Below are 25,181 nucleotides of genomic sequence, written 5' to 3' on the forward strand. Positions count from 1 at the left end.
GCCAAGATACACACTCGAACTGTAATCCCCCCACCTTGTCCGGGGGCTGGAATGCAAGGTACAACCACGGGTGCCACTCCCTGCATTCCAGAGCTCGGTGCTCACGGAGGGAGCACAGCCCCGGTGGGTGAGCACAGCCCCGGTGGGTGAGCACAGCCCCGGTGGGGAGCGGGCACAGGCACTCCTGTGTGCAGCCTCACATCAGCCCTGGCTGCCCCAGCACCTCTGTCCCTTTGCTGCGAGGCCAGAGGGGACAAAAAACAAACCTTGGGGCTTCCCAGCACAGAGGGTCCCTGGAGCTGGGGGCTGCTCCTGGGACAGAGGGAGGAAGGGCACCCACCCACAGGATCCCTGCTGCCCCTGCACATGGCCAGGGCTACCCTGCAGCTTCTTCTCCATAAGGGCTTCTTGTTGTCCCCCTGGCCAGGGACGGCTGGGTGTGACAAGTGCTCATTCAGACTCCTCAGATGGCAGGGGCTGTTTTTCTTTTCCTAGGGAGGAACAAGAGCCATTCTGGCAGCTGTGCAAGCACACATCATCACATACCTGCTCTTCACAAGAGAGACAGAATGTACCCACCTGGAAAGGTAAGTTGCTGGGCCTCATGGGACTCATGAAAATGATTTCCATGCATTGCTTGGTCAGTGCCAGCCTCTGGGTTCAGGCAAACCGGATCCAGGTTCAGGTGGGGATATGCACTGGGAGAGAAGCCTTGGCTGGCCCCAGGCAAGGCTTCTTCCCACCAAATCCTCTGATTTCGGGACAGTGGCATGTGCCCCCTCCTCTGTGGTGTCACAGTCACAGCCCCTGGTTTCCCCCTGGCACAGGCTGTGCCAGCTCGGGCACAGGGAGCAGGGGCAGGCACTGGCCACAGCCCTGGCAGAGACCCTGTGGGCAGCAGGAGGAGGTGGCAGAGCTGTCGTGTGCCTCGTCACTGCCCCTGTCACCACAAGGCCACGTGCAGGCTGCAGAGCCAGCAGCTTCACAGACAGAGTGAGTATGGAACCGTCCTCCGCCATCGGGATTTTCCTTAGAGATACCTTTGGCCTGAAACGCAGGACCTCCTGCACCTGCTCCCCCACTTACGTTGTCCTACAAACAGGGATCACCCCAGACCCAGGTCTTGCTGTGGCCTGTGATACATCCACCTCCCCTGCACCAAAGCCCATCTTCCTTCTCCTGCAAAAAGGAGAGTCCTGTCACCATAAAGCTGCTGCCCTGGCTCCCTGCACAGCGCCAGAGCCCACGGCTGGGCCAAGGGGCAGAGCAAACCTTTGCATTGTTCTTTCACTTGACTAATGGAACAACAAGATTCAAAAGCTCGGCTTTTTGGTATAATTCTTGTCTCCTTTGCACCACCCTCACGGTGCCCATGCCCAACAGATCCGGCTGTTTGAGTTCTCAGAGAAAGCTGCTGCTCAGGAGTTCATCTCTGATCACATAAACTCTGTAAGTGGGGATAACTGCTTTATCCAAGTTATTTTCTTGCTAGATTACATCTTATTTCCCAATCAAATTGGGCATTTTGGACACAGCAGTGTTAACATCATCTGGATGTTCACATAATTAATGTACAGTTAGTTCATGGATCATTTCCAGCCTTCCCTATGGGAAGGGATTCTGCTCCCATGTAAACCCCTGTGACTTTACCCATTATTCCAGCTCTTTCAGCCCACAAACACTGGGTAAACAGGGCAGCATTTTGTACATCATTCAAAGATGTGATTCTTTGCAGCCTCAGCAAAAATATGGGGAAAATTGTACAAAATGCATTTAGCCAATAACTGGAAGTTTTTTCTTTCTTTTTTTACCTGATCCTATTAAACAAAATTAGTTACAAAATATTCCTGGAATAACACCTTACTCATCCAACTCAACACACTCACATAGGGCTGTATTGAAGCAGAGGAATTGTTTTAATTAAATATTATTTACAGGCCATAATTCCTCCCCTGTGATGCCTTATTTCTTTTTTCAGTTCAAAGGTGAAGGAAGCCATGGAGTGATCCTATTTTTATACAGTTTACTTTTCTCTAGGACACTTGAAAGGTATATTTTTCTTTTTAAACGTTCTCCTGTAGTTTAGTTTCATCTCCTGAAAAGCCTTTTCCTTTCCTCCCATTTCTGTTGGCCAGGCAGGGAGGTACAGTGTTGCCTCTGGCACAGGCCCAGTGCTGCCCTGATGATCTCTGCTTGGCCACACAGGGTCCAAGAGGATTTGGGTGACGCAGCTCCTCTGTTGAACATCAGTTCTGGAAACATCACCTGTACGGAGGTAGGATCAGCCACATGTCTCAAGCGTTCTGGTTTTATTATTCCCACACCCAATTTAGGAAAAAAATTATCACTTGGTAGTGATAACTTCAATCCAAAGAAAAAAAAGCCTAAGTTCATAAAAAAAAATTTTGCAATTTTAATAATGACTGTGCACTTAAAAAACAGGTGATGATGATGATGATAGTAACAATAATTTCTAAAATGCCACTGGCAGCCCGGCATTGCCCTGTTTGTGGCAGACGTGACAGGCTGGGAGCAGCACATCCCGTGCACGGGGCGTTTGCCCGTGTCCCCGGTGTGAGCGGGCTGTTTCCGCAGGCCGTGCTCAGCCTGCTCCTGACGGGCCGGGCGAGCCCGCGGCAGCTCGGCGGCGGCCGGGAGCCGGAGCGCGGCGCTGGGAGCGGTGGTGCCGAGGCACCGTCCCCGCGGGGCCCCGTGGGCTTCCTGCGCTGGGAGCGGGCGCCGCTGCGGCGGCAGGTGAGCGCTGGGCAGCCCCAGGGCAGCCCCAGGGCCAGCGGGACCGCGGCACGGCCCAGGTGAGAACAGGGACAGCCCCAGGGCAGCCCCAGGGCCAGCGGGACCCCGGTACAGCCCAGGTGAGCGCTGGGCAGCCCCAGGGCAGCCCCAGGGCCAGCGGGACCCCGGTACAGCCCAGGTGAGAACAGGGACAGCCCCAGGGCAGCCCCAGGGCCAGCGGGACCCCAGCACAGCCCAGGTGAGAACAGGGACAGCCCCAGGGCAGCCCCAGGGCCAGCGGGACCCCGGCACGGCCCAGGTGAGCGCAGGGACAGCCCCAGGGCAGCCCCAGGGCCAGCGGGACCCCAGCACAGCCCAGGTGAGCGCTGGGCAGCCCCAAGACAGCCCCAGGGCCAGCGGGACCCCGGCACGGCCCAGGTGAGAACAGGGACAGCCCCAAGACAGCCCCATGGCCAGCGGGACCCCAGCACAGCCCAGGTGAGCGCAGGGACAGCCCCAGGACAGCCCCATGGCCAGCGGGACCCCAGCACAGCCCAGGTGAGAACAGGGCAGCCCCACAGGCAGCGGGACCCCAGCACAGCCCAGGTGAGCGCAGGGACAGCCCCAAGACAGCCCCACGGGCAGCGGGACCCCGGCACAGCCCAGGTGAGAACAGGGACAGCCCCAGGACAGTCCCATGGCCAGCGGGACCCCGGCACAGCCCAGGGGAGCACAGGGACAGCCCCACGGCCGGCGGGACCCCGGCACAGCCCAGGATCCCAACAAGTGTCCCCCTAGGCAGGTGAGCCCCGGGCTGCGGACGCCCCGGCTGCCCGTGTGGCTGTGCAGCCTCTCGGGCAGGCACAGCGTGCTCTTCGGCACCGACAGCCGGCTGCTCTCCGACTGGAAAGCCGAGAGAATTTTCCACCTGTACTTCTACAGTGGGCAGCAGGAGCAGACCCAAACTGCCCACCTGACGATAGGTACGGACCCAGATTTACCAGGGACTGAGGTATGGGCAGCGCAGACAACTCATTCCTGCGTTAAACAAACACTCAATACAAAGTTTAAACTCACGAGGAAGCTGGACTGTTTCATGATTAGTTCAATATTTATAACAACATTCTCTCCATCTGCCAGGGTTTTACCCCACCCAGCCCTTGAGCCCCGTGTGGCTGCTCACTCACACCCCCACCCACAGCATCAGGGAGGGAATTGGAAGGGTAGAAGCTAAAGAACTTGTGGGTTGAGATAGAGACAGGGTAATAGGAAAAGCAAAAGCCACACACACACAAGCCAAGGAAAATAAAGAATGAATTTGCTTCCTCCATAGGCAGGCAGGTGTTGCAGGGCCCCATCACACACAGCAGTGACTTGGGAAGACAAACATCATACTCAAAAGGCCTTTCTCTTCCTTGCCCCCACTTCATATACTGAGCATGATGTCATAGGGTCTGGAATACCCCTTTGATCGTTTTGGGTCCTCTGTCCTGGCTGTGTCTTCTCCCAGCCTGCCCAGCACTCCCAACCTCCTCACCAGCGTGGCAGTAGGTGGGAGCAAAAAGGCCTTGGCTATGGGGGCACTGCCAGGAGTAACAAAATCACCTCTGTGTAATCAACCCTGTGTTCAGCACAAAGCCAAAACACAGCTCCATACCAGATGCAGGGAAGGCAATGAATTCTATCCCAGACAAAACCTGCACACCAATGCAGCGAGGCTGGCACGCAGCAGGGCCACCTGCCTGGCTGGCTGCGGCTGAAGTCTGTCTTCCTGCCCAGCACCAGGTGCCACCATGGCCCTCGTGTTCCCCACCAAGTTTCATATCCCCTCAGGAGGGATGAACTGCTCCTGTAGCAACGCTTGGGTTGTGAACCAGGCTTTGTGCTTGAGGTGCAAGGTTCTTGTTTCTCTGCTGCTGTGCATCACTTACCTTCCTCACTGGGTGTCTCCTTCCTTGCTCTCCTTTCACTGCAGCATTTAAAGCAAAGTCAGAACCTTGAAACTAAAGGGTAAATTTGCAAGGAAGCAGAGTGATTTGAGATAACTGTCATGATACCTGGTGTGGCCACAGATACTATCTGAGCATCTGCCCAGAAAAGCAATATGCAAACACATCGTGCAAGGAGCCCAGAGCTGCACTCAGAGCACCGGAATTTCCCGGGGGGCCCTCGGCGCAGGGGCAGTCCCCAGCCCGGGAGGCCCTGCTCAGCGCAGGACAGCAGCACATCTACACCAATGCAGCTGCAGAGGCTTCTGCTTTTAGCTGTCACTGAAGCCTTTAAGAGTGGGGTTGGGTTTTTAAGATTTTTTTAGACATTTATTTTTCACTTCCTCTTCAGACACTCATTCGCATCACTGGGAAGAGGCTCAGAGAGAAGGCCCCTGCAGCCCAGGGAGGAGGCGCCCAGCCCTGGAGATGGCAATCAGGACCAAGTGGGCAGGTGCAACCGTCAGCTGGAACGGGACAGACCCTTTCTTCTGAGGAGGGAGCAGGATGGACCCCCGCTCCTGAAGGGTACTGCCATCTCCCACACACTACCAGCTGCACTGGTCACTGCGGTCTGGAGGACAAAAAGCTCTCTCCCCAGTCAAACAGCCTTTGGTGCACTGAAGGGACACCCTGTCCATAAGGCATCACACCCACTGCAAAAGCATGCACTGCAGGAACAGCGACTTGCAACCCTGTCCCACTGCACACCTTTTCCAGGGGGTAGGATGCAGGTTCTCCTGCTCCCCATCACAGCTGGCAGGAAAAGGAAAGAGTCAAGCACTGGCAAAGGCGCCATGGCAGTGGTGGAGTCTCCATCCCTGGAGGGACTTAAAAGCTGTGCAGATGTGTGATCTGGGAGCATGTTTAGTGGTGGCCTTGGCAGTGCTGGGGTAATGGTTGAACTTACTGGGTCTTAGAGGGCTTTTTCAACCCAAACTGCTCTGGGGTTCTGCGATTCAGTGATTTTACTGCCTTTGCCAAATCCTGGCACCCTACATTCACCTGACAAGCATGGGCAGGGCACATTGTTTCTAGCTGACAGAAACCACTGTCCACTTCCTTTTTCATTGTCATTACTCCAAAACGACCTGTAAGTCACACCCTTACTGTGTTGCTAACAACAATTGAGAACAATAAACCTTCTGCAAGTGATCCAGAAACTTGGTTACGATTTATTGAATTTTACAAAAAACAAAAAGAAGCCGCGGCACCCAGCCAGATATTATGCTGGGCCGGGATGAGGTTACAGCAGACGCGAGGTCTGCGATCGCACTGCGGGGCCGCGGCTCAGCCCCGGCGCTGCAGGCCCTGGGCACCCGCAGCTCCCGCCGCACCGGGGGCATGCACGGGCCCGGTGAGTGGCACGGGCCCGCCGGCACGGCACGGTCCCACTGAGGGGCACGGGCCCGCTGGCAAGGCACGGGCCCGCTGAGGGATAGGGCACGGTCCCGGTGAATGGCACGGGCCCGCCGGCACGGCAGGTCCCGCTGAGGGACAGGACACGGTCCCGCTGAGGGACACGGGCCCGCCGGCACGGCACGGTCCCGCTGAGGGACAGGACACGGTCCCGGTGAATGGCACGGGCCCGCCGGCACGGCACGGTCCCGCTGAGGGACAGGGCACGGTCCCGGTGAATGGCACGGGCCCGCCGGCACGGCACGGTCCCGCTGAGGGACAGGGCACGGTCCCGCTGAGGGCGGGCAGTCCCGCTATGGGGCACGCTCCCGGTGAGGGGCTGGCAGGGCACGGTGCCGGTGAAGGGACGCGGTCCCGTTGAGGGGACACGGTCCCGTTGAGGGGCTGACAGAATACGGTGCCGGTAAAGGGACATGGTCCTGCTGAGATGACACGGTGCCGGTAAAGGGCTGACAGGACACGGTGCCGGTAAAGGGACACGGTTCCGCTGAGGGGATACTCCCGCTGAGGGGACACGGTGCTGCTGAGGGGCTGACAGGACACGGTGTCGGTAAAGGGACACGGTCCCGCTGAGGGGCTGACAGGACACGGTGCCGCTGAGGGGACACAGTCCCGCTGAGGTGACACGATGCCGGTGAAGGGACACGGTGCCGGTGAAGGGACACGGTCCCGCTGAGGTGACACGGTGCCGGTGAAGGGACACGGTGCCGGTGAAGGGACACGGTCCCGCTGAGGTGACACGGTGCCGGTAAAGGGACACGGTGCCGGTAAAGGGACACGGTGCCGCGGAGGGCACACGATGCCGGTAAAGGGACACGGTGCCGGTGAAGGGACACGGTCCCGCGGAGGGCACACGGTGCCGGTGAAGGGACACGGTCCCGCGGAGGGGACGCTCCCGCGCAGCACGGGCGGCCCCGCGCGGGGCACGCCGGGAGCGGGGCGGGGGCCGCGCGCAGCCGCCGCTCGCCCAGCGCCGCCCCGTCCATCGTCCTCCTCCTCCTCCTCCTCCGCCGCCGCCGCCGCCGCCGCCGCCTCTGCCCCGTCCCCAGCGCGGCCCGATGGTGGCGGCGGTGGCGAGGCGCGATGAGCCGCCCGTCCTCCGCCGGCCCCGGCCCTAGCAAGCCTTGCGGCAAGCAGCAGCAGCACGCCCCGTCCCCCGCCGCCGTCCTGCCGGGGACCGGCGGGGCTTCTCCGCCGCCTCCCCCTCCTCCTCCTCTTCCTCCCCCCCAGCAGCAGCAACAGCAGCAGCAGGAGCTGACCTCTCTCTTCGAGTGCCCCATCTGCTTCGACTATGTCCTGCCGCCCATCCTGCAGTGCCAGGCCGGGCACCTGGTGTGCAAGCAATGCCGGCAGCAGCTGAGCCTCTGTCCCACCTGCCGGGGCTCCCTCACCCCCAACATCAGGAACCTGGCCATGGAGAAGGTGGCCTCGGCTGTCCTCTTCCCGTGCAAGGTAAGGATGAGGAGCTGGGCAGGGCGACGGCGGGCCGCCCGGACCACCCCCGATCCCCGCACCCCTGCCGAAAACCCTCAGCCATCACCCCGATCCCTGCACCCCTGCCGAAAACCCCCAGGCATCACCCCCGATCCCCGCACCCCTGCCGAAAACCCCCAGCCATCACCCCGATCCCTGCACCCCTGCCGAAAACCCCCAGCCATCACCCCGATCCCCGCACCCCTGCCGAAAACCCCCAGCCATCACCCCCACATCCATATCCCCAGACCACCCCCCACATCCCCCTGCAGAGGACACCCACCCACCACCCCAGTTGTTGAAACTAGAATCCTCTGTTCTTTTTAAAGAAAAGGAATATCCAAGCCAGGACCTCTCCAGCTGATCTGGACGGATCAGATCTAACTGCAACAGCAGATCTAAGTACAACTCAGCCATACAGCCCATTTTATCTAAGTGCTTGCATTAGGAAAAAACAACCACAAAAGACAAGAAGAATCCATTTTAAGTGGAAACAAAAACTAAGTAAAGCTCAGCTTGAATCCAGGGCTCCATACAAGTAATGTAATATTTGCAATGAGCACGGTAGCTCTGGTTGATCACCTGTGTTTGCAGCTGACGGGTGGGAGCAGCGCATACTAGTGCTGGTGCCTTTCCTGACGGCTTGTGTTTGGTCTCTTTCCAGTATGCCACAACAGGCTGCTCCCTGACCCTCCACCACACAGAAAAGCCAAAACATGAAGCCATCTGTGAGTACCGTCCCTACTCCTGCCCGTGCCCCGGTACCTCCTGTGACTGGGAGGGATCCTTGGAAGCCGTGATGTCCCACCTCATGCACGCCCACAAAAGCATTACCACCCTTCAGGGAGAAGACATCATTTTCCTTGCCACAGACATTAACCTGCCAGGGGCAGTGGACTGGGTGATGATGCAGTCGTGCTTTGGTCAGCACTTCATGCTGGTGCTGAAGAAACAGGAGAAGTGCGAAGGTCACCAGCAGTTTTTTGCCACCGTGCTGCTCATTGGCACCCGTAAGCAGGCAGAGAACTTTCAGTACAGACTGGAGCTGCACGGCAGCTGCCACCGGCTGACCTGGGAGGCATCTCCCTGCTCCATCCACGACGGCGTGCTCGTGGCCATCCGCAACAGCAACTGCCTCGTTTTTGATACAGCCACTGCACACCTCTTTGCTGACAACGGAAACCTCGGCATCAACGTGACAATTTCTATGTGTTGCCCATGATGCATTGCTAGCAGACTCGAGCTGGCTGGACGTAGTGCTTCACTGGGGTTTGGTTTTGGTTCCTGTTTTTTACGGTGTTCAACTGTGTCATCTTGTATGCTAAGGTTTCTGACTAGCCAACGGTTGCAACTTTGGGCAGAAGAGGAACAAGAGTGTGCTGTAAGTAATCTGAGCAGGACAAGGTCTTTTAAAATTCTTGGGTGCCTTAGGAAGATTACACACACAGTTACCTTTTATAATTTAATTATATTTTATGTAAAGAGTGCTTCCATTGGATATATGGCTTAAGAGGCTCCTGTTTGGAGCACACCTATAAGCCTTTTCATCAGCAGTACACACTCCCTCTGATGCTGGTGAGCTTTAAGAAAAGGCTTTAGTGTCACTAGAGGGTTTGGTTTGGAAGAGACTATCATCTGTTCCAATCCTCCTGCTGTGGGCAGGGACACCTCCCACTGTCCAGGCTGCTCCAAGCCCTTTCCAACCTGGCCTTGGACACTGCTAGGGATCCAGGGGCAGCCACAGCTGCTCTGGGCATCCTGTGCCAGGGCCTGCCCACCCTCCCAGGGAACAATTCCTAATTCCCAATATCCCATCTCACCCTATCCGCTGGCAGTGGGAAGCCAGTCCCCCTTGTCTGTTACTCCAGGCCCTTGTCCAAAGTCCCTCTCCAGCTCTCTTGTAGCACCTTTAGGCACTGGAAGGAGCTCTAAGTTCTCATGATTTGCCCTCAGTGAAGCCACGTTGGCTATCACAAATCACCTCCTTATTTTCCATGTGCCTTAGCATAGCTTCCAGGAGGATCTGCTCCAAGCTCTTTCCAGGCACTGAGGCAAGACCTGACCACCTGTAGTTCTCTGGACCTTCCTTATTCCTCTTTCTAATAAAAGAGGGTTATGTTTCCCCTTTCAAAGTCAGTGGGAACTCCTCTGGACTGCCTCAACTTCTCAAACACGATGGATGATAGTGGCCAAGCCACTTCCTCCACCAGTCCCTCTGAACCTGCCGGTGCATCTCATTAGGTCCCATGGACTTGTGCACCTTCAGGTCCCTTCGACCTCCTCTACCCCAGTCCTCCCCTGCTGTGGGCAGTTCTTTGTTCTCCCACTCTCTGCCTTTGCCTCCTGTGACTTGGGCAGAGTGGCTGGAGCAGCTTGCCATGAAGGCTGAGTCAGAAACATGGCTGAGTACCTCAGCCCTCTCCATGTCCCAGGGAACTGGGGCTCCCATTTCCTTCCTTAGAGGGTCCACATTCTCCCGAGTCTTCTTTTTATCACCGGTGTACCTATAGAGGTTGCTTTGCTTGTTGCCCTTAATGCCCCTGGTCAGATTTAATTCTTTCAGGCTTTAGCATTCCTAACCTGATCCCTGGCTGCTCACAATCCTCCCTGGCTGCCTGTCCTTTCCTTGTAGGTGGGGAAGGAAGGAAATCCAAGGAACCTCTCACAGGAGATGCCATGAGGGGAACAGTAGGTACTTCAGCAATGTTTCTCCATTCCCTGCTACACCTTACAGAAGGGAAGGGCACTGGGTCAGCTGTGGTGGTGGCTTCAACAGGAAAAAGGAGAGAAGGGGCTGGGGTATGGCATGGTACATTTCACATGGAATTGCTGGCTCCTGTCTGCTTTAGGGGGATCAGGCCAGGTACAGGTGCAAGCAGGAGGCACAAGTCCCACAGACTGCAGATGGATGGAGCCAGAGACACAGGGATGTCCATGTGCAGCTGCCCTGGGACACATGCTACTATTGATTATTGTAAAAGATTCTTAATATAGCAAGAGCTTTATGGCCAGTGTCTTGTCATTTGGTATTTAAGTTTTGTTGCCATATTTCTTTTATTTTGCAATAAATATTTTGCAAAACCTGCGCTGAGGAGCCGTGCTAACCCACGAGTGCGCGGCAGCTGCTCTGCGGTTACGCCGCGTGCTCGGCCGTGCTGGATCAGCTGGGGTCCCCTGGCATGGGCTGGCTCTCCTGGCAGGGTCCTTGCCCCTGCCACCTCCCCGCCACCGTGCTGGCACCACAGCTGCCTCTGCCTGCAGCTCCCACCTCTGCCGTGGGATCGTTCTGCTTGAATCACTGACAGCAAACAGCAGCTCCCTGTGGGCTGTGCCAAACCTCGTCCCTGTGCCTTTGCGGGAGGCAGTGAGCCACGGGGTCACACTGCCAGGGGAAGCCTCACAGGGTGGAAAATGGCAGGTAAAGGGACAGGTGAGACTTGGTGTGAATAAATACAATACAAACGAGGAAAACCAGTCCTGACTGTTCCTCCTGGGAGAGCTGTGTCCAAGCCCATAGCAGCCATCACCAGCCCTCAGAAAAGTGCACAAGAATAAGTTTAGCCTCAGTGAAGGGAAGCTCAGGCTGGCTGCAAGAACTTGGAAGTAGCCATGGAAAAAACTTCCCAAGGATTTACTCTCTAGGCACTGAACACCAACAATTAAAGATTCTACATCTGGTCTCACTTACACCGTGCTCTGGCAGAACTCTGGCAGCATCAGCCTGGTGAACTAATTGCTCCCTGCATAAGCAGGATCAAAGTCAAGCCATGCTTCCAACACCTGTTACCACCTGTGCTTTCATCAGGATTCATCAAGCAAGAATTCCTAAGGATTTGATTAATTTTTCTGTAATTCAGTAAAACTTGTAGTGGAAGGTAGTTTTCTTACTGACAGCTGGGACGTAAGAGGATTTTTGCATAAAGTAAAACTCCAAAATGTGTCTTTGAATATAGCAGGATTAATTAATTACTCCAGTGTTACCTGTAATCCACATTAGATAAGTTAACACACGTTATCATTAGGTCTGTCCAGACACTCAGTTCTGAAGAAGTGGCAAACTCTTGTTAGATTTCACTTCAAAAAAACCCACACAAAATGAACCCATCACCTCGTGTCTTTTCTGAAACTGAGTTTAAGATAAGGAATACCTCAGCTGGCACTGCCAAGAAAAGAGGCGTTTCCAGTTCAGGTCATTGAGCAGATAGGTGACATTCATTCAGGATTCCCTCAGGTTTCAGGTTTTCTTCCCAAGGCAGCTGATATGACTTGCCAAGTAAAAGTGTGACAGTTCCTCAAGACATTCAGAAGAGGTTATTGAGGCCTGCCTGGTTCTTGGAACAGAGCTGACCCCTCTCAAGCCCTCACACTTGAAAGGGAGGGTGAAGCACATCCAGACAGAGCTCAAGCAGACAGACCTGTATGCTGGGCAGAGCGCCAGCCAGGTGCCCTGCAGCCCACCAGGAGCACCTGCTGTGGTTCTAGAGTTCTCCCTAGAAACTATTTCCACTTCAGACACAAATTAAAATGCACGTGTCAGGGACTGATGAGTTTAGAGCGAGCACAGCTCACCTCGAGGGCCTGCCCTGGCCGTGCCTGCCGGCCCTCTGCTGTCGGGACCATGGAAGTGATCTGGCAGTGCTATGGGGAGTGCTCGGCACCGACAGACACCAGGTGAGCCACCGAGACACTGGCTGCACCTCAGCACGCTCTTTCCATCTGAAATAGAAGTGAAACTGACTCCTCTGTTGTGGAACTCACGTGCTAGTGAGACACTGCGAATTCTTACCGACAGCACAGCTAAAGCAGCACACACCTGCTCTCCCGAGGGGAATCCAAACCTGGCTGGGTTTGTGCAAGACGGTTTTCTCTCTTTTATTCTCCGAGCTGTATGTGCAGATTTCTTGGAGAGGTTCGACAGCGCCAAGTCCTACGGGAGAGATCGGGAAGATGTGTGACAAACGTGTGACACAGGTGTAAGGAATCCGCTCGGGCAGGTGTTCCAGGTGCAGACAGGTCGTGTCCGAACAGGCAGTCACGTCGGGTTTGGTAACGCGTGTCACCCCCAGTCCAGCTCCCAGCTGCTCCGGGGCTCGGCAGGCGCGGAGCGCCGGGACGGCGGGACCAGGACCGGGCGCGGCGGCTCGGGCCCCCGCCAGCACCACGGGCCCCCGCAGCCCCGCGCAGCCCGGCCGCCTCCGGCTGCCCCGTGAGAGCCGCCCCGGCTCCGCTCCCGGCCGCGGGCCCCGGGCGGTGCGGCCGGCACGGCGCCCGCAGCCCCGCCGAGGCGGGCACGGGGAACGGAGCAGCCGCAGCTGCCGCCCGGGGAACGGAGCAGGGGCAGCGCCGGCCCGGGCGGCACCGGGTACCGGGCGGGGCGGGGCCTCGGGCGGAGCCGCCCCGCGCGGTCCCGGCGTGCCCCGCGCCGCCGGCGTCGCCCTGGAGACGGCGGCGCAGCGGGCCGGGCATGGACGGGCCGGGCCGGGCCGCGGAGCCCAGCGGAAGGGCGGACGATGCGGCGGGCGGGCCCCGCTGGCCCCCGGCCCCCGAGGAGGGCACACACCACCCGGCAGAGCCGCAGTGCGGGACACCCCCGGCCGGCCCGCAGCCCACCCCCACGGGCCTGCCCACCCTCCTGGCCTACAGACCCGAGTCCTCAGAGGCAAACGTACACCACGAGGTCAGTTGGGGTGGGCACTCCCCGCTGCTTCATTCACACGGTTCTATGTGGAAAAGTGGGAACCAACGCCCTTTGCCGAGCCCACAAAGGAGCCCCTTCATGACAGGTTTTTCTTCTGCGAGGCTGTTGAAACAGCCTGGGCACCAAGAGGCTATGCAGCCCCCCCCCTCCCCGCTGCATCCTCTGTTGAGAATTTCCCAGCAGAATATTTTGTCTAAATCAGACACAAAATGTATATAAATAGGTACAGCCACCTAATACAAGCAGGGCACAAAGTTCCCCGTAACCCTTAGCAAAGTTACCAAAGAGTTAACTCAAGGCATGAGGTGGGGAGCAAGGGAATTTTGTTTCAGGATATCCAGTACCGATCCTCAAAACACACCCTGCTGTCAGCCTGTTTTGCATCTGGTCAGATGTGACCAGCTCTGTATCACCAAGTCTGCTGGTGCTTCCTCAGAAACTTCCACAACTGGAGTTTTTCTCTCTGTAATGCATTCAAATCCTCAGCTCCAGTGTTCTATGCTCTCAGCTTCCCTGGGAAGGAGCAGAACTCACAAATACCAATCATTCCCTTTGTTTGGGGGCATTTATTGATTTATTTATAACACATCTGCTATTCTCTTTGGTGGTTTCCTGAACCTAATGTTTTGAGTCATTCCAAGATATCCCAGACATGGATCTGTCGTGAGTGCCTTTAGGTGCTTTGTCACATCTGTTGCATTTTCACCGTGCTAACTGGGGATCTGGGGGCTGGTGCCCCTCATCCTTACTCCCTGCTCTCCCCACCATTGCTGCAGGCAGAGGAGGATGCTGAGCCAACCTGCGAGTACTGTGGCAACCTGCTGAGGCCGTTCCCCTTCTCCCAGGATGTGCCTCTCTCTGAGGACCAGGAGGACGTAAGCTGGCAGGGAGGACAAGCAGGGGTTTGCTGTGGAATAGCCACGCTCACGGCTCTGCTCTCTCACCCTCTAGAAATTCTGCTGCAAGCGCAGCCGGGAGCTCTATGAGTTCATCATGAAGGAGAAGAAGAGGCTTGAGGATGCCAGCAGCCTTCCCAGAGCTGTCAGCACCCAGGAATCCCTCAGCTCTGAAGCCAACCTGCTGCTGTCAAAGGAGCAAGACAGCCAGAGGTACTGGGAGGACTGGGGATCAGGTCTGTGTAATGAACAACGGGGAGCTTTGAGGGGAATAGGAGCGTTAAGAAACCACAGGGAGAGGGATGAAAGAAGAAAAACCTTTGCTTTAGGCACCAGTCCTGATTCTCTCTGGTCCTTCTCTTTCACATAAAATACTGATCCAAACCCCATTAAAATATTCAGCTCTCCTTCCAGCAGAGCTGATGCCACTGCAGTGGCAGTCTGTTCACTGGAATCTGTGTGGGCACAATTCCTTTCTGCTGAGGTATGAGTATTTTGGTGACGCTGTGCTGCTTATTACTTGGAATTGTGAGCAGAGAGAAAAATAGATTCAGAAATTGTGTTCCTGAAGCAGGGGTATCCACTACTTGTGGCTTTCTAACACTTCTATTTTCCAGGCAGCAGAAGAGACACCTGGCTAGAGAGTTGGCTGACCAGTCTTTAAGGCTGAGTGCCACTAAAGGTGAGCTGGTATTTCCTTATGGATTTGTCCATTTATCTCAACAGTGCCTTCAGTGGAATTGCTGGTTTCTAACTGGAGGATTTTATACAGCGACATGTTCGTTCATTGTCAGATAAGCAATCTCATTAAATTAGATACAAATCATTCCAAGTCTTGTCCTCACACATGAGCACAAGAGGAGGCACATCCTCTTTGCACAGAGTTTGTAATGATTTTCAGTATGTATCTGTGATGTTTCCAGCTGAGATGCACAGAACCTGACATGAGAGAATGAGTTGGCAAAGCGAAGCCCTTAGGAAATAGGAACTGCCAAAATGAGTCTTGCCCATATTTTGCCTGATCAGGTGGATATTCCATCAATTCCTAGTCCAGGCTGTAGATGACTGAGCAGCCTTTGGATAGAGGAGTTTTGACAGGTGAACCAGATTTACGATATGGGCATGTTTTCAGAGAGGATGGCAGGGCAGTGAGGCTTCTGGAGCACTGGGATCTCAAATGGTCAGTTCCAGTGCGTGGAGCCAAATGTTATCCCAAAAAGTTGCTCTTTACACAAATGTGTGTATAGATGTAACTGAAAAAAATGCTATCTTTTATCATAATCCTGTGCTCTGAAATAGCTGAGCACTTTGGACTGCCCTTGTTAGAAAATAGCCGAGACAGACTGTCAGGATGGAGCGTTTCAGCCAGGAACTCCCTCTCCCCCAGTTACAGCAGAGGTGTCGGGCAGCCCCGCGGGGGGCACTGCCAACCCTCTCTGCTGCACACAAGCCCTCTCCCTGTGCTCTGCAGGGTTACAGCAAGCTGGATCCGCTTCCTACAAGCCTTCCCAGGAGCTCGCATCTCCCGAAGGTGGGACACCAGCGCCTGTTGCAAGTGCAGCCAAGCCCGAGCCCCGGCCTAAGGAGAAGCCCAAGCCCGAACCCGAGCCCCGGCCCAAGGAGAAGCCTGAACCAGAATCCCAGCCCAAGGAGAAGCCTGAACCAGAATCCCGGCTCAAGGAGAAGCCTGAGCTGGAACCCCGGCCTGAGGAGGAGCCTGAGGAAGAGCCCCGGCCCGAGGAGGAGTCCGAGCTGGAGCTTTGGCCCGAGGAGGAGCCCGAGCTGGAGAACGAGCCCGAGTCCCAGCCCGAAGAGGAGCCTGAGTCCAAGAAAGAGCCCAAGCGCGACAAGAAGCCCATGTCCCGCAGCGTCCTCTGCTACGAATTCAGTCTTCTGGGGAAGAAGGCAGGTACCTGCGGCCGACAGCGACGGGAGCACCTTGGACATGTCAGCACTCTGAGCTGGCAGAGCCTGGCAGTGCCCATTTTCACAGGGCAGCTGTGCCAGACTGCCCTCATCCATTTTATCCTTCCAATCTTAGGTGGGGAAGGGTAAATTGGTGCAGAAGTACTACAAAAATGGAAAGAAATTCCTTACCATGCTCCCAGACGGAACATCACAGTTATTGTATCCTTTACAGGGTTCACTTGCCTGCCTTAGTCCAGGTCTATTATTAATTTTAAGTGTGTCCCCGTCCGCTTTATTACAACCCAGCTCATCGATCCCACTTGCTCTGAGGAGCAGCAGCAGTGAAACTTGACACAGCTCCTGGGCTGAGGTTTCAAAGAACAGCCAGCTCCAATGAGCAGTAGCTTCCAAGACCCAGCCCAAGGAAGCAGCACACTTTTTAACACTCTCCTCTGGGTAATGTATCAGTTTTTACACTCCAAAGTAGTACTCAGAAGTATTTAGTGTGTAATAACAGATCAACCAAGCAAAGCAGGGGGTTACAAACACCTTACCTAGTGGCAGCTATCCATCTGGAAACCTGGCCATCATCATTGCACAAGCCAGAGACCAGCTGATGTGCATAGTACAGGAAGACGAGCCAAGGACAGCCAAAATCCGAGCACTGTTTCAGTCTGATGGCAGGAGCACATGCTATTACCCTTCCGGAGATGAGTGGTGCGTTCAGCAGCTTTGCTGTCTCCTCTGTGCACTGACATTCCAAAGGCCGTAAAGACTATTTTTAATAGTATCCAAAAAGAGACAAATTTAGCAGCTCATAGGCCCTGCTTCAGGTGCCCCCAGAGCAGCAAGGCAACCCAGCTGTGCCTTGAGAGGTGGGACAGACCCCACCCCTGCTGTGCCTCTGTCCCATCCCTCAGAGGAATAAGAGACCTTCTGCCACAAGAGCTTACAGGGCTCAGAGCTTCCATTTCCCTTTCTTTAGGATAAATATGAGTATGCAGGGTGGGCAGTATTTGGACCAAGCAGGCAACAGGGTAAGAAGGTGGATGTGGCCGAACTTGTTACCAGAACCCCAGGTCCCACTGAGCCCCATTTTCATCTCCCTGAACCACTACGTGGGGGTCAGGATCCTGGCCCAGGACAAGATCTTCGTCTCCTTCCTCGCCATGGGGCGACAAGCAAAACTCAACATGGGAACCAAAGTGCAGGTAATTGTTCCTGTGCTGAGCCACTCCCCACAGCGGGAGTGGGGCAGCCAGGGAAGCTCCCCTTCCTCTGTGCTTATCCTGTGTATCCCATGGCGGATGCTCCCTATGTTGTCCCATGCTCCATCCCCAAAAAGAAAGCTGTGGAGATGCACATATTCCTGCCACTCCTATGGAGATGGGACACTTGCCAGCCCCAGCTCCCTGCAAGGGGCCACAGTGTGGGACTCCACTCCCAGGCAGATGCCTGGCAACATCCCCAAGGTCACCCTGGCTCTATGATCCATGTGGGCAGGGTGCATGGCAGCTCATTTCCTCTGCAGGCTCCTGTCCCAGGGGCAGGTTTGTCTGCTGGAGATGGAAGCCCCGTGCCCAGCTGGGTGGCTCTGCTGCCACATGTGCTCTGTTCTGCAGGTCAGCACCGACAGCCAGCTGCCTCCTCCAGCCCGGCTGGGTGAGGACGAGCTGCTGCTGCTCGCCTTCCGCGTGAAGATCCTGCAGCTCTTCGACAGGATGCGGGGATGCCTCAACTTCCCCTCCAGTGAGCAGTGGAACAAAATGCAGCCTCCCATGTACCTCATCAGCCAGGCTGTGAAGATCCTGGAGCTCTGCATGACTGCTGACATAAGCGATGAGCTGGCCAACTCCATCAAGGCGATAGTAAATGCCCAGCAGCTCTGACCAGTGTGTGTGTGGTGTAAGGGAAAATGAGCCAGAGACAGTCCCTTGACACTGTGGCACCTGCATGTGCTCAGCAGGATTTCTCCTCTGGCCCTGCCTGCCCTGGTGCAGAGCAAAGGGCAGTCCAGGGCTGATCCACACAGCCCCAAATGGGTCTTGCTCAGGGCACGGTGCCAGCCCGCAGTGACAGCACCTTGGCCACGGAGACACGGGAGGGCTTTGCTCAGGCAATCCCGTGCTCCACAGCAGTGCACTGCTCCTGAGCAGGCCCCCTTCTATCTCCAGCCCCAGCTGAGTAGTCACCGCAGCCCTCGGGAAGGCACAAGGCACAAAGGCACAGCTGAGCCAGGGCTTGGCACAGCTACACAGGTACTGCTCTGCCGCTCCTGATAAGAAGGTGGCATCAGCAGGAAGCCCCAGGTGTTCCTGGTGCCCATGCCTACGGCAGCTCAGCCAGCTGCAGGTACAAGGCAGGGTGGTTCCCTGCACAGAGAGTGACAAATGCCCTCAGAGTGCCCAAAGCAATCACCTATGCTTGGCTCCAGGGAGCACCAGCTGCAGCCTGCAATGGGCTCTGGTTCAAGCACTGCAAACACAGAGCTATCCGTGGGTGTTTAGAGGCTCAAGGTGCTGCAGCCTCTCAGAGCTGCCCTTGAAACTAGGGGTGCACCTGGCCAGCTTCCCCCAGGGAGGCCACACCTGAACTGTGGCAGGTGCCTAAAGGGTAAGACCAAGCCCCATGTACCCTTCCCCACACTGGAGGTTCTTAGGGGCATACACATGACAAATACAAGGTCAGTAACTTTGGAAAGTTGGCTTTTTATGCAGTTTTTCAATTGCAGTTCCAAGAATGTCCATCGGTGACAAACCAGGTACTTCACACAGGAAATGGGAACTCTTTATTTCAATTAATGTTCTTGGGTTCTGTTCAGGACAGCAGGAAGGCCCAGCTCATCTCTCAAATGGCCAAGGAAGAACTGCTGGAGCTGGTCCACATGATTAAAGAGCAGCTGATCTTAATTTTCACTGAAGTCACCAAGTGATGTAACAATTCCGCATATAATTTTGCTTATATAATTCAGTATATAATGCACTGTTCGACTCTGCCATAGATTTTGAAAAATATACAAACCTGTTTTAACCACATTAAAGAGATTTGATAGACAGCTATCAATTACTCAACAGTTTAGGACAATATCAGACACTCCTATAACTTCATTTTAAACTACAAAAACATAAATTCATATAAAATACAACAGATTAAACAAACTTCTCTTTTTCCAAGGAAAAATTAGGTATCAACTCAATCTGCCATAGTGTGAAACATGAATATAAAATAAGTTACCATTAGTAATGCCTGCATTGCTGATCTATGAACTGGTCGAATGAAGTCTTAAAAAAACTATACAGTATTATTGCACTCGTGGCTGTGCAGTGTGGACTGGCCAGCACTGAAACAGGGCTCATTGAGTGTTTGTCCAGGAGGCACAACGTGGCTGCAAGAGAGGCATCCAGCCTGCACCAACAGCAGCTGTCTTCAGTGCAGGCCTTCATGGGTCTGCAGCACGTGGCCCGGGAACCACCACCCAATGCCTGTGGAGAGACACCTGGGTTAGAGTCAGCAACAGCCCTGCAGCACAGCAGCACACCTGCACTGAGCCAGCCCCAAGGTGGGGAATCGTAAGCCACAGGTGACACAGGGACGTGGAAGTGCTTGGTCATAAAGTACCTACACAGGATGTGAACTCCACGCTACCAAAAGCTGTGGAGCTTTTGCAGAGGAACGGGGCAGGACACCAGAGCATGACATTGTTCTGCTCTCCAGGGTTAAGCAAGGAATAGACAGCATCCTGTTCCCCAACGCTCTGGAATTCAACTGGGTTAAAAGCCAGGGAGACCTTAAGCCCCAGGACAGAGGCAATTGTAATGCACAAAGCAGCGTTCCTGATCTCTGCACCACAGCTTCACTGACATTAGGCCTTCTGCCTGTAGTAACACACATTCTCCTGCATCATGGAATGTCAGCTTCCTGCTCTGAGACAGGCAGAATGAGCCACATCCCAAAACCTCCCACCCAAACAGCCTCTGTGACACCACATGTGGCAGTTTTAACATCATGGGAGCTGATTCTCCAGAAAAACATTTAACTGAACAAACACACAATGCTAAAATCCAGTCTCCAGCGTGCCTGTCTTACGTGGGCAAACACACTGGAGGAGACTGGAGGAGACTTACGAGAAGTTTCAGTGCTGATCGATGGGGCTATGATCGATGATGGGGCATTGACTCCATGTGCACATTGAGCTTCATCTCGTTATCAAGGATCTGTACAAGCTGCTGCATGGAAGGGAGGTGGCCAGACTCCAGCTTAGACCACACTGGGACATCTAGTGCAGAATACACACGGGAGAGAAGCACCGTTACACTGGGAGCATCAGAAAACAGGCCGAGCTGGTGTAAACATGGAATTGAGAAGCTCTAGGAAACTGAGCTGGTACTGATCTATGTTGAGGAAAGCATCCGAATCAACAATGCTTCCAACCTCTGGCTATGCTGAATCCCAGCGCACCTAGGAGAGCAGAGTGTCTAATGCTTCCATTTAGAAGTGTATCATATTGATGGAGAGGTATAGAATATCCATTGACATTCCCCTCTACCTGAAAAATCAGTACTGCTGTCCATCAGTACTGATAATCCGGTAATAGTAATGGATTCTTTAGGATTCCAAAGCATAGCATGCTGCAAAACAGACAGGAAAAGCATCTAATTGGAAAGTACATGCCCCTAGCTGATGGTTTCTTATTTAATGCCCATCACACACAAAGAAATAACATAACACAGTTATTCCAAGGCACCAAATATCCCTCTGAGAAAGTTTTTACAGACCTGTTCTAGAATATCTGACATCTGTATAAATTGCTTTATAAGACTCTTATGATTTTCATGATTTATTCTGATAGGCAACACCTGAAGATCCAAATGGATGGCAATTTCCACATATCACAAATTTACTGACACCATCCCTCATTCTCCACACCCCACAGCCCTCACATGTGTATACGTGACACCCCTCAAACAAAGTCTGAGCTCACCATTCAAAGTGATTTCAAAAGCCCCAGTGGACATACACTGGTTCTCAATCATGTTGCTCAGGAAGAAGACCATCATGCAGGCGTACACCTGGAAGGGAACAAAGACCCACACAGATCTCAGCCATGTCAGGCACACCTGCTGTTGTTCACAGGTGCCTCTGAACTCCCTGTCATTGCTCCAGGAACGTTCCCATCTACAGACACCTCCTTTTCCTCCTTTTACAGACTGCACCTTGCCTTCCCCAGAAAAGCACCAAACCAGCTCCAACCCCATCCAACTGGCAGCCTCTGCACACCTCTGGACCCAGCACAGGCAGCTGCAGGGGGCTGGCAGTGTGACATGGGAACTCAACTGTCCCCAGACACAGCCTGTCACTGTCACAGCAATCTCCAGATCACAGAGCCAAGGGCCCAGCCACAAACAGCAGAGCAAGGCAAGTCCCATGCATAGGAACCACCGACCCTCCTGCACACCTCCAAGCTCTTCATCTGGAATTTTCTCTGTGCATGGGTGACTAAGGAGGAAAGGACAGCACCTTCAGCAGTGCAGCTCCTCCCTCACCACCAGCACCTCTCCAATTTCCTTTTCCTGTTCACAGGCACACTCACACAAGTCACTGCAACACCACAGAACCTGGCACAGGGACAGCAGCCACGCACTGCGGCCAGCCCAGCCAGGCACGGAGCTGGCCCATTTAATTCAAATGGAAATATTACAGCTTCTGGGCATGCAAATTGGCCAGTGAAAGACCCAGGGCACTAGGCAGCTCAGCATGAAGGTCTGTAAATTAGTTTAGTTTAGTGGAATAAATCTGGAACAAGGTTACTCTAAATCAGAGTACAAAACCCTGAATCTACTGGCATCATCAGTACTGACTCATGGGAATATTCTCCCACAATGTCATGCCAGTCTGCTCTCCAAAAACACCCACAACATTTCAACTTCATTTTTCTAACACCCTTCTAATTGCTGCCTAATCTATCAGGAGTCTGATGGAAGCATCAACTGCAAAACCATTATGAGACAACAGAGAAGGGAAACGGTAATTTTAACATCAACAATACTGGCTTGAAATGCTCTTCTTGAGCCCTAAAAAATAAAGAACTCTTTTATCGTCTTTGTCAGCACTTTAACTTCAGCTGCCCCTCTGCAGTAGCAGCAGCTTGGAAAGAGATCACAGAAGCACACCTGGCTTTGTCAAAAGCGTAAAGCACAACTGGTAAAATTATTCTACTGTAAGGCTGCAGCATATGAAAGGTAAATCAGTCAGAACTGAGGGACTCATAGCACACCCTCATGAAGTAACTCTGAAGCTGCTTTTTTAGATTAAAAGAAGTATGTCCTTTACCTTGTTTTCCTGGCCCCACTGCCAGATGCTTGGAGCTTGCATGCCAAAGAAAGCAAACGGGTCCTTGCCAACGATGATTAAGCCAATTAATACTAGTTTGAAGACAGACAGGAAGGATGCTATGTGCCTGTTGGAGACAACACACACCAGTGACTGAAGGTTCAGTTCCTACTTCACCATACACAACTGTAATTCACATCACTGGGAGACAGTACAATCAAATGTTTCAGGGCAGGGGAAGTACAAAACTTTCCACGGTTTGTCTCACTGTAAAAGAACCCCAAACCAAATCAAACCAACAAAACAAAAAAGCAACACACATAACAACACCTCCAATAAGGCCCTGCTTCTGCACAGCACCCCAGAATGCCACCTTCCTGTAAAACACAGATTCTTTTGCTCCTCAGCAGACTTCAAATGGGACTTTGCTTTTATGCCTGGCTAACAGATTGAGTTTCTAAAGCTGTGCCATATTACAGACATGTCTGACTGACGGGCACCACTTCCTGTGGAGCATTTCCCAGTGATGTGCAACTCCCCAGAGCCAGCCCACGCGGAGGCACTGCGCCCCGCAGCCTCCCACCACCACAACCCTGCCAGAAATCGGGCCAACGAGCGTTCCAGGAGCCACCCAGTAACTATGGCATCACTCTCCAGCGTGGGCACACTGCTTTAAGTAACAGGAATAACACTGTTTTGCCTTCTTCTGAATTTCTTTGGGCTTTCCCCCCACAGCTGCAGCAAAGGCCACTCTGGCAGCCCCTAACCTGAGGTGAGCTCTCCCTGATTCAGATGTTAACACTGAACTTTTCCTTCCTCTGTGTCCTTAACCCATTACAGGCATTTGTCACTAAGTGCATAAGCCTGAGCAACAAATTGAATTTATGTCCAGATACAGCATGAAGAAAAGCTAGGAAAATTCACTGTTTCAAAAACAAGTTATGTAATTTATTTTAGGTTGGATACGACAGGCCTCATCATACAGATATACAGATAGTGATACTTGTATGGAAAACTAAGGCAGCTACCTGGAGGGCAGAAAATCACATACAAGAAAACCATACGAGCGTCCTTGTATGCAATCGCAGTAGAAAATCCCTTCAAGTTTATATTTTCGGTATTATTTCAGTGTGAGTGCATGTGTTTAGCAGTGGAAAGCAGACAGACAGAGAGCACACAGCATGAGGCACACGCTCACCTATAGATAGGTTGAGGAAGGTAGTTCTCCCCTTCGATTCGGATGTCTGGGTACCGCTGGCTGATGACCCGCATGTACTCCTCAAACACCCGCCTGTAGCCTCAGGAGACACTGAACACAGACAGCATGGTCACCACAGCTCCAGGGCTGCGCTGCTCTCACTGAGGGCTGAGCAGCACTCACCCTCCTCAGAGCCCCATCAAACTAAAATAGAACTCACATTTTTTATGGCACAGAGAAAACCTCATCTGCAGTGAAATTACACATCACAAATCCCAACAGGTAAGCCCTGGGTGTGACACTGATTTGCTCCACATCCCAGCACAGACACAGAGTTCTGGAAATACTCACTTAAGCATCAAATCACACGCTTTCCCCGCAAAAATCTGTAAAGTTACGATTAATTTAGGAAGTCAATGTAAGCAATCCCTTGTTCTGTGCCGAAAAAGTCTTCACATAGAACGTCTGAATCCCTCTCTGGGACTGTCCAGACAGGCAATGTCTTTTCCAGCCATCTCTATGTCAGCACGACAAAGAAACTGCAGGAGTTAAATATTCCCGAGCTGCCCTCTTGCCTCGCCTTTCAGCAGCCGCCTCTATAAAACTGCGGTAAACCGCCGAAGACCCCGAACGCGGCACTTTCCGCTGAGCGCTTCTGCGGTGCCTCAAGGACCCGCAGGGCCCGCCCAGGCTCGGCTCCGGCCTCCACCTGGCCCTGCGCACCCCGACGGCCGGGAACCGTAGTGACGAGTGCTCCGGGCCTGTGGAGTTTTCTCGCCGCCAACAGGCTCCGTGCTGCTGACACCATCGGCAACACCGCCGGAAAGGTGCAAAGGTGCCCGAACGCACCGACTGCAATACGGGCACAGAACCAACACACAAAATTACAGCCATTGCTAAGACATCGGTTCCTCCCAAACGCTAATCCCGCACCAGCACAACGCCATACACGGCATTAAAGGGCCCGAAAAGCGCGATTTTATGGCGAGTGGCCATAGAGCAGGACCCACTGAAAGAGCCGCCGCCCGCGGCCCGGTGCCGCCTCCCACGCTCCAACAAGGCCGGGCTCCCCGACAGGTCGCCTGGGGCGAGGCGGCCCCTGGCCCTGGGGGAGGCCCCTCCACGGACAAGAGCGAGCGAGGCCGCCGCAGCGCTGAGGGAAAAGAAGGGAAGAAAAAGGAACGAGGGAGGGAGAGGCGACGGCCCGGCGGACGCCGCCATTTTGGCCATCGCCATCTTGGCGGGCGCCCCTCACCAGATCTGAAACTTGAGCAGCGGCCCGGTGGCGTAGGCCATGCGCAGCTTCTTCGCCGGCAGCCCGCCCTGCTCCGCCGCCGCGGCGCCGCCGCCGCCCGGTGCCGCCGCCAGCCCCGCCAGCAGCAGCAGCAGCAGCAGCAGCCGCCGCAGCCCCGCCGCTCGCATCTCGCCGCCGCCGCCGCTAAGGCACCGCGCGCGCGCCGCCTCGCCAAGGTCACGCGCGCGGCGGGGCGGGGCCATGGCCGGAGCCCCGCCCCCGCGCGCCCCCTGGCGGCCACACA

The 25,181-nt window shown here is 54.5% G+C and overlaps 4 protein-coding genes and 1 long non-coding RNA gene across 6 annotated transcripts; 3 read left to right on the forward strand and 2 right to left on the reverse strand.

Moving 5' to 3' along the window:
• Nucleotides 1–3,055: 3,055 nt before the first annotated feature.
• On the forward strand, nucleotides 3,056–5,356 carry MINDY4B (MINDY family member 4B). Its single transcript, XM_077183619.1, has 2 exons — nucleotides 3,056–3,716; nucleotides 5,074–5,356. Exons 1-2 carry the CDS (start codon nucleotides 3,431–3,433, stop codon nucleotides 5,214–5,216), a joined length of 429 nt encoding a protein of 142 aa, XP_077039734.1. The 5' UTR covers nucleotides 3,056–3,430; the 3' UTR covers nucleotides 5,217–5,356.
• A 1,737-nt stretch (nucleotides 5,357–7,093) lies between these two features.
• On the forward strand, nucleotides 7,094–10,699 carry SIAH2 (siah E3 ubiquitin protein ligase 2). 2 transcript variants are annotated; one of them, XR_008534841.2, is made up of 3 exons: nucleotides 7,094–7,592; nucleotides 8,278–8,994; nucleotides 10,246–10,699. XR_008534841.2 is itself a non-coding variant. In XM_054639557.2 (2 exons), exons 1-2 carry the CDS (start codon nucleotides 7,224–7,226, stop codon nucleotides 8,833–8,835), a joined length of 927 nt encoding a protein of 308 aa, XP_054495532.1. In that variant the 5' UTR covers nucleotides 7,094–7,223; the 3' UTR covers nucleotides 8,836–10,699. The 2 variants fall into 2 exon arrangements, 1 of the variants encoding a protein (XP_054495532.1); XM_054639557.2 differs by having other exon boundaries at nucleotides 8,278–10,699.
• Nucleotides 8,080–12,420, reverse strand: LOC143694835 (uncharacterized). Its single transcript, XR_013183558.1, has 2 exons — nucleotides 12,183–12,420; nucleotides 8,080–8,964 (listed from the first exon to the last, which is right to left on the reverse strand). It is a non-coding gene; the product is annotated as an uncharacterized LOC143694835 (long non-coding RNA).
• Nucleotides 12,421–12,560: 140 nt separating this feature from the next.
• On the forward strand, nucleotides 12,561–18,742 carry ERICH6 (glutamate rich 6). Its single transcript, XM_054639503.2, has 10 exons — nucleotides 12,561–12,573; nucleotides 12,680–13,290; nucleotides 14,088–14,186; nucleotides 14,263–14,420; nucleotides 14,825–14,889; nucleotides 15,679–16,112; nucleotides 16,249–16,334; nucleotides 16,680–16,832; nucleotides 17,101–17,326; nucleotides 17,738–18,742. Exons 1-10 carry the CDS (start codon nucleotides 12,561–12,563, stop codon nucleotides 18,002–18,004), a joined length of 2,112 nt encoding a protein of 703 aa, XP_054495478.2. The 3' UTR covers nucleotides 18,005–18,742.
• A 135-nt stretch (nucleotides 18,743–18,877) lies between these two features.
• Nucleotides 18,878–25,155, reverse strand: SELENOT (selenoprotein T). Its single transcript, XM_054638939.2, has 6 exons — nucleotides 24,899–25,155; nucleotides 23,644–23,754; nucleotides 22,446–22,572; nucleotides 21,097–21,184; nucleotides 20,240–20,391; nucleotides 18,878–19,597 (listed from the first exon to the last, which is right to left on the reverse strand). The coding sequence occupies exons 1-5, from the start codon at nucleotides 25,138–25,140 to the stop codon at nucleotides 20,267–20,269; spliced, it is 693 nt and encodes a 230-aa protein (XP_054494914.2). The 5' UTR covers nucleotides 25,141–25,155; the 3' UTR covers nucleotides 18,878–19,597; nucleotides 20,240–20,266.
• Between the last annotated feature and the right edge of the window lie 26 nt (nucleotides 25,156–25,181).

This window comes from Agelaius phoeniceus, chromosome 10 (assembly GCF_051311805.1).
Source record: "Agelaius phoeniceus isolate bAgePho1 chromosome 10, bAgePho1.hap1, whole genome shotgun sequence".
Lineage (NCBI taxonomy): Eukaryota > Metazoa > Chordata > Aves > Passeriformes > Icteridae > Agelaius > Agelaius phoeniceus.